Source organism: Triticum aestivum, chromosome 2B (assembly GCF_018294505.1).
Source record: "Triticum aestivum cultivar Chinese Spring chromosome 2B, IWGSC CS RefSeq v2.1, whole genome shotgun sequence".
Classification (NCBI taxonomy): domain Eukaryota; kingdom Viridiplantae; phylum Streptophyta; class Magnoliopsida; order Poales; family Poaceae; genus Triticum; species Triticum aestivum.
The window spans coordinates 60,616,115-60,628,974 of record NC_057798.1 but is presented as its reverse complement, the minus strand read 5'-3'; the positions used below and the strand labels follow the sequence as shown (position 1 = coordinate 60,628,974).

At 45.0% G+C, this 12,860-nt stretch overlaps 1 protein-coding gene across 1 annotated transcript; it reads left to right on the top strand.

Moving 5' to 3' along the window:
• Window positions 1-9,181: 9,181 nt before the first annotated feature.
• LOC123040424 (protein STRICTOSIDINE SYNTHASE-LIKE 10) lies at window positions 9,182-10,541 on the top strand. The gene is made up of 2 exons (XM_044463270.1): window positions 9,182-9,817; window positions 9,906-10,541. The coding sequence occupies exons 1-2, from the start codon at window positions 9,267-9,269 to the stop codon at window positions 10,381-10,383; spliced, it is 1,029 nt and encodes a 342-aa protein (XP_044319205.1). The 5' UTR covers window positions 9,182-9,266; the 3' UTR covers window positions 10,384-10,541.
• Window positions 10,542-12,860: the final 2,319 nt, after the last annotated feature.

Sequence of the window (12,860 nt, the reverse complement as noted above, 5' to 3'; positions counted from 1 at the left end):
GCCAATTTTCAGCAGCCCAAAGGGCGGGAAGCGGCGGCCTTTGGTCCCGGTTGGTGGCACCAACCGGGACTAAAGGGGGCATTATTCCCGGGTCGTAGCACCAACCGGGACTAATGCACCCCTTTAGTCCCGGTTGGTGCCACCAACCGGGACCAAAGGCCTGTGCTGCCCCGAACCTAATATTTAGTCCCACCTTGCTAGTTGAGAGGGAGGCGCACCTGTTTATAAGGTGCGGTGCGCCTTCCCTCTCGAGCTCCTCTCTTAAGCAGGCTTTCGGGCCTAACCCTGCAATCTGTGCCTGTGGGCCTACTGGGCCTCCTGCGGGCCTGAATCCTGGCCCATGGTAGGGTTTCTAGTCGTATTCAGGCCGTGGGGGCCCAGTAGGTGGCACTTTTTTCCAGTTTTTTGTTTTGTTTTCTGCATTATTTATTTTCTTTTGTTTTTTTCTTTATTTTTTAATTCTTTTTGCTTTTAGTTTTAGAAAAATTATAAACTTTCTGTTAGTGCCATTAGTTTTCAAATTTGAAAACACTTTTTTGTTTTCTTTGTTGCTTTATTCATTTTATTTTGTTTCTACTTACAAAAAAATACTTATTGTTGTTGTTTTTATTTTTTTTCCAGTTTTTTTTGTTTTGTTTTCTACATTATTTATTTTCTTTTGTTTTTTACTTTATTTTTTAATTCTTTTTGCTTTTAGTTTTAGAAAAATTATAAACTTTCTGTTAGTGCCATTAGTTTTCAAATTTGAAAACACTTTTTTTGTTTTCTTTGTTGCTTTATTCATTTTATTTTGTTTCTACTTACAATAAAATACTTATTGTTGGTATTTTTATTTTTTTTCCAGTTTTTTTGTTTTGTTTTCTGCATTAATTATTTTCTTTTGCTTTTTTGCTTTATTTTTTAATTCTTTGAAATTTGTGTGAATAGTTAAATTTGAATTCTTTGAAATTTGTGTGAATTTGAAGTTTGTGATTAACTTTACTAGTGCCATTATTTTTTCAGATCTACTTAGAACTAAATACTTATAGTTTTTTAGTGATTTCTTTTTTCTTTTAGGTCACAAAAAATAAAAACTTCTCTGTTAGTGAACATAGATGCACTTATAGAGAAAATTAAACATAAATTCATAATCAATTTCTATTTATAAATTTAGGTCCAATTTCCTCTATAGGTGCATCTATTTTCACTTTGAGAGAACACAGAGAGGGACGGGCTTATAAACAGGTGTGGGCGCCCTTCGGTTGGCGAGGTGGGACTAAAAGCTGGGTGCAACGAGGGCCAACCCTTTAGTCCCGGTTGGTGGCATGAACCGGGACTAAAGGTAACCCTTTGGTCCCGGTTCATGCCACCAACCGGGACCAATAGTGGTGGGCCAGGAGCCAGGACCATTGGTCCCGGTTCGTCCCACCAACCGGGATCAAAAGGTCCGGACGAACCGGGACCAATGGCCCACGTGGCCCGGCCGGCCCCCTGGGCTCACGAAACGGGGCAAATAGCTCCATTGATCCCGGTTCTGGATTGACCCGGGACTAATGGGCTGAACTGGCCTGGGCCATTGCCCTCTTTTCTACTAGTGCACATCACCTTGGCAGGAATCTTTTTCCTGAGGCGCTCGCCCTCGACATCACCATGCTCATCGCGGCTAATCTTATAGCGCAATGCACCACATACCGGGCAAGCGTTCAAATCCTCGTACTCATCGCGGTAGAGGATGCAATCATTAGGGCATGCATGTATCTTCTGCACCTCTAACCCTAGAGGGCAGACAGCCTTCTTTGCTTCGTACGTACTCTCGGGCAATTCGTTGTCCTTTGAAAGCATATCCTTTATCATTACCAGCAACTTTCCAAATCTCTTGTCAGATACACCATTCTCCGCCTTCCATTGCAGCAATTCCAGTGTGGTGCCCAGCTTTTTCTTGTCACCTATGCAATTCGGGTACAACAATTTTTTGTGATCCTCTAACATGCGCTGCAACTTCTTCTTCTCCAAATCACTTGCGCAGTTTCTCTTTGCATCGGCAATGGCCCGGCCTAGATCATCAACGGGCTCATCTGATGCCTCTTCTTCAGCTTCTTCCCGCATTGCCGGCTCAGCTTCTTCCCGCATTACCGGCTCAGCTTCGTCCCCCATTGTTGTATCATCGTATTCAGGGAACCCATGGCCAGGATAGCTGTCGTCGTCCTCTTCTTCTTCATTGTCTTCCATCATAACCCCTCTTTCTCCGTGCTTGGTCCAAACATTATAGTGGGACATGAAACCGGACTCAAACATGTGAACGTGAATGGTTCTTGACGTAGAGTAATTGCGACCATTCTTACAGCCAGCACATGGACAAGGCATAAAACCATCTGCCCGCTTGTTTGCCTCAGCCGCAAGCAGAAAAGTATGTACGCCCTCAATGAACTGGGGAGAGCATCGGTCATCGTACATCCATTGCCGGCTCATCTTCATTACACAACACCGAATAGACCAAATTAATTAATACAAGTTCATACATAAAGTTCATACAACACTTAAATGCAACAAACAAATAACTCTCTAGCTAAAGCATTTAAATGCAACAACAAATGCGGTCAAGATCGCAACTAAGGTAACAATTGATCCAACAACACAATGATACCAAGCCTCACTATCGATGGCATATTTTCTAATCTTTCTAATCTTCAAGCGCATTTTCTCCATCTTGATCTTGTGATCATCGATGACATCGGCAACATGCAACTCCAATTCCATCTTCTCCCCCTCAATTCTTTTCAAATTTTCTTTCAAGTACTCGTTTTCTCTTTCAACTAAATTTAACCTCTCGACAATAGGGTCGGTTGGAATTTCCGGTTCACATACCTCCTAGATAAAAATATCTATGTCAACTTGATGGGCATAATTTGTCATAAACACGAAATGCAACAAATAGTTTTAAAAGAGAATATACCACATCCGAATCATAACAAGGACGAGGGCCGACGGGGACGGATATCAAAACCATGGCACTATGTATAACAAACAACGTACGGGTAAGATAATTATTATACGAGTAACTATATATCCAAATCACACAAACATCAATTTTTTATATAAAATTTCATGAACAAGAGGCTCACCACAAGGTGGTGCCGGCGACGGGACGGTGCGGGCGATCGACGGTGGTTACGACGGAGATTTAGAAGGCACTAAGTAAACCACACCTACATATGCAAACTAAGTGTTATTTTGACCTCAAATTGCATATAAATCAAATACTACCACATATAATTCCTCCCAAATCACTAAAAGCCACAATTAATCACTATATAAACCAATGCAAGAGCTAATCTAGCAATGAGAGATGAAAGGACAAAGTTGCTAACCTTGGTGATCATTTGAATGGATGAGGGCCTGCAAATCGTGACAAATTTAGGGCAAATTTTGTGATGAACTCGAGAGGAAGAAGGGAAGAACAGAGGAGAGGGAGAGGGGAAAGGGGGAAGAACAGAGTGCGGGTGGACGAAGGGTTTATATAGGACGACCTTTAGTACCGGTTCGTGCAACGAACCGGTACTAAAGGTGCTGAAAGGGCCCCACTCTGACAACATCCTGCCACCACTTTCTTTAGTACCGGTTCATGGCACGAACCGGTGCTAAAGGTTTGCCACAAATCGGTACTAAAGAGCTCCTCCCGCCTAGCCGTTGGAACCGGCACTAATGGACACATTAGTGCCGGTTCTGTTACAAACCGGGACTAATGTGTCTCACATTTGACCCTTTTTCTACTAGTGTCCCTCCGTCTCATAATGTAAGACGTTTGACTAGTTGATCATCATGCTACAAAAATCTGTTTGTAACACAGTGAGCCTGGTTGGAACCAGTCTGTCAAATTTGGAACATAGAAGGGGATTGCAATGAATGGCGTGACTATAAAGGTCCATCTGTCCAAATAGCCAGCTTCTTCACCTGATTGACATATAATGCAAACCCCTCTTTCCTACAAAAAAGTACTCCCTCCGTTCCCATTTACTCGTCGTGGTTTTAGTTCAAATTTGAACTAAAACCACGACGAGTAAATGGGAACGGAGGGAGTAAGAGAAAGATATAACGATATAAACCTGGTGCCTTGTTATGTTGGATGAAATACAAATATGTTGTTATTTCTCATTATTATATAAGAAAAACAACGCCGTCCTCCTAAAGAATGCATTTCATGCATGCGGGATCAAAATTCTTAAAAGAATAATGTACCTCATTGGTATAAGTTTGGATGAGAAGAATGTACGAAGTGCTGGATCTGCTGAGAATGTTGGTGCGCCTTCTGGACTGAGCTGAAAAGGCTTGTGCGGCTCAAACCGACACAACTCTGTCTGGTCATCTAGGCAATCAATATGTTAGATCATTCCTTTTGCAAGTTTGCGGATGCCTAGTCAGCGTGGAATGTGTTGTCCTTGGACTTGCGCTCAGCAATAATCGAGTGGGCTTGTTGCGCCATGTACATGACTCGATCAGAGTACCAACCCCGAAGGTCTAATCCTCTCTATGGAGAAGCTCTAGTTCTAAGAGAAGAGAAAAGTCTTTCTTTTACCCACAGCCCTGGCTTTGCGGAAGTGATTTGTGAGTCTGAATTCACGTCCGGTCCTCGTCAACTTGACTTAGCATGGTGCAGATTTCATCATTGCATAAAACAAGCAGCACAATAGTTCGTCACATTACATAAAACAGGTAGCAAAACAGTTCATTCATTGCATAAAACAAGTATCAGCAGAATGAGTTGTTTACAATCTTCTGCTATGTAGATATTCAAAAAGTTTTTGACATTCGCCTTAGTATTTTCTCCATGGCACTGTTTACTGGTACATTTCTGCGTGTGACCTTCTGTTTGTTTATCCGCCACCCTTCTGCTTGCAGCAGGTAAACTGGTCGATGCTTTGGCAACATCCCCTCCATCAATATTCAGATGACGTCCTAAGCTTATATACATTGCAGTGAACAAAGGCGAAGCACATGATAGGATCGAGCTGCTCCCTGAAGTCTTCTAGCTAAGATGACATCTAAAGAGGAAGGACAAAGGACTTCAAGGTTGCAGATCGCATCGTTACTTGCATATGCTATAGTCAAGTAAACGCTACTTAAGACAAGCTCCATCGGTCACTTCAGTTTTTTAAAGCCTTCCACTTTCTCCTTGGTAACTCCACACCACGGACGTACGCAATATTACTAAGATATTAGAGCCATTCCATGGCCTTAATCACTATAAGTACCTTTGCAATCCTTCTCTTAGAACTCATCCCATTTACACATAGACATCTCACAATGTCGGGCACCAAACTCGCACCTCTCTCGGGTTCTTTGTTATTTGAGCATTAGATTAGCCAGTGCTGCAAGAGTAGCCAGATACTCTAGTGCGGCAGACGCCAACATGGGATGGGAGGGAGGGGGCGGTGGGTATGTGAGTGGCAGTGGCTCGGGGTCAAGGAACGGTGTTGGGTCTGCCATGAGTGGAGGTGGTAGAGTTCGTACAAGCATCGTTGGCGGTGGAGGAGGAGGCGACAACAACCAATATGGTGGTTCGGGATACGGCGAAGGATCTGGTTCGGGCGTGAGCTCCGGTGCATATAAGAAAGGGTCTCATTATAATTTCAGTGGGTATTCTAGCACTAACGCGAATGGCGGCGGTGGTGGTGGGGGACAAGCTGGAGATCGCGATGGATCAAGTGGTCATGGTGTCGTCATCGGCGTTAGCTCTGGCTCCGATAAGGTGGACAAAGTTTCTAGAGGACCAAGTTATCTAAATGCTAAAGCCGATGGAAATGGTGGCGGCGAAGGCAGTGCTCAAAATGGCGGGAGCGGTGGTGGATCTAGGGTGGTGACGCACACCCTTTATTTTTGTATACCTAGCTAAGTACGAAGATGGGTTGCAGCCTCTAATGTTTCACGTCGGCATCATCTTTATTTATTCCCTTTTTTTATCTTCTTGTTTCATGTATTAAGGGGCCTGAACAAAGGCATATTGTTTCGATTAAATGTACTGGCTAGTGCATCTCCATGGGACTATACGTTATATGTTATTGTATACATGTTACACCTATATATACCATCCGTTTCCATTTTGTGAAAGTTCCGGTCTATAATCAATAATAAAGAAAAAAGTTGAAATATATGAACACTTTAATAAGTCTGAATGTGATGGGGCGAGTGTTAAAACAGATAATAATGTATGTATGGATACTTAGGGGGTGTTTGTTTGTAGGGACTTTTTGGTGTAGGGACTAAAAAAGTCCCTCTTAGAGACTTTTTAACCAAACAGGAGGGACTACTAGGGACTAAAAGTTGCTTTTTGGGACTAAATGAAGAAGACTCTCAAGGAGAGTATTTTTTGGGACTTTTTAGGACTTTTCCGACAATGCCCCTCCATGCACCCATTGCACCGCTGTCCCATGGTGTTGTTTGGTTGTTATTTTTCTGTATACTAGGGGTAGCATGGTCATTTAATAACCTCTAGGGAGGGACTAGAGACTTTTTAGTCCCTTGAAACAAACAGAAGACACTTTTTAGGGACTAGGGACTTTTTAGTTGGGACTAGAAAAAGTCCTAGGACCTATGAACCAAACAGGGCCTTAATACTCACTTTGTCCCATAATTTAAGATGTTTTTGCAAGCTAAAATAGCTTGCCAAAACGTATTATATTATAGGATGGATGGAGTAGTAAAGATAGCTTAGATGCCTTGAATACATGTCACACTCCTGTGTTTAAGGGTGAGGCGTCCCAAATGTGCCCCATGCAGCTTGTCTACCAAACAACAACAGTAGGAGTACTAATTGAGTATATACACGGGAATGAGAGTAATATCAACTGGTTTCCGTGTATAATCAATGGACATACTTCATTTTCTACCTCATATTTGTAAATTTGTAACCCCCATTATCACATTAAAAATCCTGCCACATTTTATCTCATAATTAGTCGGAACTTTGTGACAGATGGCTTTTATACTCAAACTGGCAAATCAAACCAACAAGTCAAATGACGTGGTAGATGTCAGGGTGGACAACGTTGTACTTTAGGGAGTACGTAGTATAGGAGCAGCGCAGTGCAGCTAGCTGAACAACGTTCACCAAGATTTGTCAATTCATAGACTTTGACATAACTTGATATGCCATCGATGAATACGTGTACCAGTACCACCACGTCAACCTGAAAGTGGGCGCTGCTTCTCAGTTTGCAGAAACTAACGAGCAAGATATGGCAAGATTCATTAAATGCTGTATTTTTTTCGCAAAGTCACGACAGGAGGGTAAAAAATGGAATACTCATGAGATAGAGTGCAGCGATTCGGTGTCCAGGCTCATCTGCACTCGGTCAGAAAAAAAATTCAAAACAAATACTAGAAAAATTCGCCAAATTCCAAATTTTTCCCATGTTAGAAATTTTATTTCGTGAGGTTCGCTCAAATTATTAGCTCATTTCAACATCTGAGTAGCTCTCAGAAAAAAGACAAATCGGGCCAAAACAGCACATGAACAGTAAACTGTTTTACAGACCCCGAATTTGTCTTTTTTTGCCGAGAGTTGCTCAGTTGTCCAAATGATTTGAAAATTTGGGCGGACCTCATGCATCAAATTGTCTACCATGGGAAAAAATTGGATTTTTTTGAATTTTTCTAGTATTTATTTTGATTTTGGTGCAGATGAGCCCGGGCTCAGAAAAAGATTTTCGCATGAGATAGCACTATTGACTGCCAAGATTATTACATTCTATCAAAACCGAGTAGTAGTATATGTTGAAGTAATTAGACTGTTTTACTTGCATATGTAAACAAAACAAAAGTCCGAAGTGTTTATATGAACATGCACTTGTAGATAATATAAATGACATTAATAGGGTAATACATGTTGCATGAGCTTCCTTCAGGAATACATAAGCTTCACATCAAAGCATTTGTCTGCAGGATACGGAGTTACATCAACATGAGCTTCAAGATGTTGCTACAACTAGTAGAATTCATGTTACATTTCACTGAGATATCAGTGCTGCAAAGTAAATTAGAATACTAAGATCCAAAAGACCTCCAAGGAAAAAAAAAAGAGAGGCAAAAGGTTGAGATATGAAACAATAGGAGATAACATGCATAATACAAAGACATAACATGCAAAATGCATAGTTAAAGGAAATATATTCATTATGTATTCAGGTGAAGACGACTACTTAAGAAACTATAATTTTTCATGATGTGTTCTCATTTTTACTAATTTGACCAGTCAAAAACATAATTTGACACTCTTATCCATCAACAAGGAAATATTAACTGGTTTCAGAGCATGTACATTATACATATAAAATTAGAAAATGCACATCTACTGTATTCTTAATGAAGGCAAAAGTTTTGCCTCATCATATTGGTTAAGAAGTTTACAATTTACATCCAACAGACATGTCATATGGCCAAACAACAAGCCTACTCCACCCGTCCACGAATAAGTGTATATCTAGCTTTTGTTCTAAGTTAAAGTTTTAAAATTTTGACCAACTTTATAGGGAAAAGTAGTAATATTTCATAACAGCTTACAAATAAGTCATATTGCAATCAATTATTTAAGTCATATTGGGATGATTTTAATTATTTAAATCATATTGCAATCAATTTTAAAAACCTTCATAGACATCTGCCTATGTTTGCATAAGTTTTGAACAAACAATGTATTAGTTCATTAGCTCAAAAATAGAAAAATAAAACAATGTATTACTCCCTCCGTTTATACAAATATAAGATGTTTTAGATATTTCAATGTGGACTACATCACACTGAAACTGTCTATATACATCTGACTATTTTTTTGTAAAACATCTTATATTTATCAGCGGAGGGAGTAGTAACCTTCGGCCATCGCGGACGTACACAGAAGATACGGACATGTTCGCTTGCATCCCTATGCTAGCTAGGCCGCTACACCAGGTAGCGAAGTCGTTGGAAAATCCCGTTCGGTGAAACGGATTGGAATAAACACATGCCTGTACTTTGTTTACAGCCATCCGATTAGGAACCGACGGTCCTAATCGTCGACACGTGTCACCACCCCCGAAGAACTGTCCACCTCCGCGTGACGCTGACCATTACAACTGGGAATCTCCTCGAAAGGAGGAGAAACGTTACAAGTCTGAATCATATGGCAGTTCAAATTCAAACTCCTGCAACGCGGTCGTGCCCTTTAAATCTCGAGCTACCTGCCGTGAAAGAACTCGCACGAAAACGAAGGAAAGTCGTTCTGCTCGATCGCCGCAGCACTTGTTCCGACGATCATGGGGCGCCGCGGATCCGCGAGCGGGTGGCTCGTCCTCCTGCTCGCTCTTCTCGCTGTCTCTCTGGTCCCGTCGTGCTCGGCCGCTAAGGTAAAGACCAGCCCGACGGACTGGAGCCTCCACCTCCCCCTGCCCAACGGCGTCACCGGCGCCGAGAGCCTGGCCTTCGACGCGCGCGGCCAGGGTCCCTACACCGGCGTCTCTGACGGACGCGTCCTCAAGTGGGGCGGCAGCGCCGTCGGCTGGACGACCTTCGCCTACCACGCCAACTACAGGAAGTTCCCCATGTGCACCGTGCCCGTGGCGCCGTCGGAGGAGACGGAGAGCCTGTGCGGGCGGCCGCTGGGGCTCGCGTTTCACCGCAAGTCCGGCGACCTCTACATCGCCGACGCGTACAAGGGGCTCATGAGGGTCGGCCCCGACGGCGGCGAGGCGGAGGTGCTGGCCACCAGTGCCGGTGGCGTCCGGTTCAACTTCGTCAACGGCATTGACATTGATCAGGTTACTGGCGATGTTTACTTCACCGACAGCAGCGTGACATATCCACGAAGGTACGTACTTAATCCAGATCCCTTCTACATGCTCAAATTCGATCACAAGCTGGTAAAACTACAAAATTAATACTACTAATCCGTGCAGGTTTAATACGGAAATCATGATGAACGCGGACGCGACGGGGAGGCTGCTCAAGTACGACGCGCGGACGAAGCAGGTCACCGTGCTCAAGGACGGCTTGCCGTACGCCAACGGCGTCGCGGTGAGCCACGACAGGACGTACGTCGTCGTCGCGCACACGGTGCCGTGCCAGGCACACAGGTACTATCTCCAGGGACCAAAGGCTGGCCACTACGAGCTGCTCGCCGACCTGCCGGGCTACCCGGACAACGTGCGGCGAGACGGGAAGGGCGGCTACTGGGTGGCGCTGAACCAGGAGAAGGGGCGCCCGGGCGCGACCACAGCCCCCGTGAAGCACTTGGTCGGTGTCCTCGACGGCGGCGGCGTGGAGGTAGAGGAGCTGACGGCGGCCAAGGGCGTGACGCTCAGCGAGGTGACCGAGAGGAAAGGGCAGCTGTGGCTCGGCTCCGTCGAGCTCGATTATATCGGCCTAGTTGCCTAGTTGCCTAGTTTGTTTACGTTACTAGTACATACTGGCCTTTTTCTTATATAGATACATTACTAGTTTTTTATTGGAAGATTATCATAATGTGGTCAGTCGTAGGTTAATTTGTTGGTGGACATAATTGAGCTCGTTTTTAACATAAATTCAGAACCAATATTTCATTTTTTGAGTTCTCTTTGTTCTCAATCTTGGGTGAAAGTTTCTTTGATGGCATGCACATATCATGTGGCAGTGTGTGTGCACGTCGTAAAACTTAATACACGGATCATGTTCGTTCAACAGTTCAGTTAAATAGCTGGATCGAAATTCTCTCAATTCACCGAATCTTTTTGGCGAACAAAGGCTGAACGCTTGGTCTTCCATCGAATGACAATAGTGGGATAAACCCGCAAAAGAAAAACCGCTCCAGCAAGGAATCAAATAGCTGTGGCTAACCGTGTTCATCAAGCTCTCTCGAATAACAAGCAGATGAGTTGAGTCCGCTCGGGCGACTCGGGAGGCGACTAGCGTTTCCACCCAGCGCCGCCACCCCTCACCTCCTTCCCCCTCGTCGCCACCCGAGGTGGCCGCCGGCAAGCCTGCGCGGTCGCCGATGACGGTGGCGGCGAGGCCCTGCTCGCTCCGTTCCTGGCGGAGGACTCCGGATCTGGGGCGGCGGCCCTTGGCGCGGCGTCGGCGCCCTCCCGGCTGGCGGCGTCCGTGGGTGGTCCTGGCCGGCGTTCCTTACCACGCGGGTGGTGGGACGGTGGCGAGTGGTGGCTGTGGCGTGGAGATCCCCCTCCTCGTCAGATCTGAGGTTCGACTCCCCTTCCCTTCAGCTCCCTCATCCCCGCCGGTTCCAGCAGCTTCGGTCGCCGAAACGGTATGGATGGGTGCCCGGTGGTGCGGTTTTGGGATCGTGGGAAACCATTGGTCGGCTGGCCCGGCCTGGCGGCAGCGACGCCCTTGGGCACCGCCCTTCCTCCTTGGAGGTGCAGCTGAGGTCCCAACCCCATCCACCCCCATTCCACTCTCGGGTGAAAGCCCAAAATCCTTCTTGGATTGGGCGGTGACTGCGCGCTGCGTGTCGTGTCCTCCTTGGAGGCGCCGCCTGGGGAGCGTGCGTTCGGGTGAGGGGCAGCAAAGGTGGAGTTTTGGGCGGATCTGGTTATCAGGTGGCTGTGGTTGGTCTGGCTCGTAGGGAAGTCTGTCCCCGCTCCCCTCAAGTGTGGTGCTCCTCGGCGGTGGCGTGTTTGGCTCAGCTCCGGCGGCATGGCATCTGCGATCCGGCGGTAGGGGATAGGGTTCCTCTTCCCGGCAGTAACATCACGTCCCTATTCGTGGACGCCCGGTGTTTCTCTTCAGCGGCCGACGACTCTTGCTCCTCGTTGTTTTGCGGCCTCTCCTGATGTCCTTGCTGCTCGTTCTTCAGTGGCTCCTCCCGGTGGCTTTCCCGTTGTTTTTCAGGTGTCCTAGGTTGCATCGGTGTGTCAGATGAGGTGTGCTCATGTCCAAGGAGGTTGTGCTCTGTGCCTGTTCCAGGACTCGAGGTCGGCATCTCTCCTGCTCTAGGGTGAGCGTCTCTCATGTCCGTCGGCGGCACCATTCGATCCAAGGCGAGAGGGTAGGGTCCCTCTACGGCGAGAGCGAAGGAAGATGCTTGGATTCCTCCAATCTTGGACTCGGTCATGTCCACAACTCCACTTTGTTTCTGCAGGTCCTCGTTGTGATCATGCTGCTCGCAATTCTTGGTTCTTGTTTGCTGTGGTCGGCGGCGTGTACTAGCTTGGGCTTCTTTATGTCTTGAGCTAGTATTCTGTGTTGAGTTGTAAGCTTCCTAGGGTGCTCCCTTATATCGTTCAGCCGATGTGCTTGTTGTTGTGTTGTAATTCCTGGTCGGTTGATGGCTTTGTTAATTCAAAGACGGGCTCATTGCGAGCCTTAGTTCTAAAAAAAAGGAATCAAATAGCCTAATAACGACCTTATCCCGTAGTTATGGTCAACCAGATGTAAACTAAGTTATCCTGATCCTTTTGACCACCTGTTAGTAAAATGCACTTTATATGTAAGTTGCATGATTTTCAAATTTGGGTCAGTCTATTTTCTAACCGTTGATTCTTTTGTCAAGATTTGTGTTGTTCTTTTTTGCTCTTTGTGTTGTTTCATGGCTTTTGGGTTGAATTTTTGACTTACCCTTGTTTCGGGTCTATCAATTTTCTTATTGAGCTTGAAACCCGTTGCCTTTTTTTCTTGTTCTATTTTATGTGCTTTTTCTTTTTTAGTTAGTTTTTTGCCTTTTCCTTTATGGGTATTTTTGGGATGTTGGATGAGTGTAAATGTATACAGACACATATACTATACAATATATGTGTGTTTATTATACTGGAGTGCACAAATTGCACTATTATATGGTTATTCTTTGCATATTATAAAAAGTGCAATTTGGTTGCCAACTTGTGTGAAAGTTCCCCTTTTCTTTCATTTTTTCTTCTCAA

Coding starts and splice junctions, on each gene's coding strand:
- LOC123040424 (XM_044463270.1), top strand. CDS start 9,267: ATGGGGCGCCGCGGATCCGCGAGCGGGTGGCTCGTCCTCCTGCTCGCT. Junction 9,818..9,905: donor AGCGTGACATATCCACGAAG/GTACGTACTTAA, acceptor TAATCCGTGCAG/GTTTAATACGGAAATCATGA.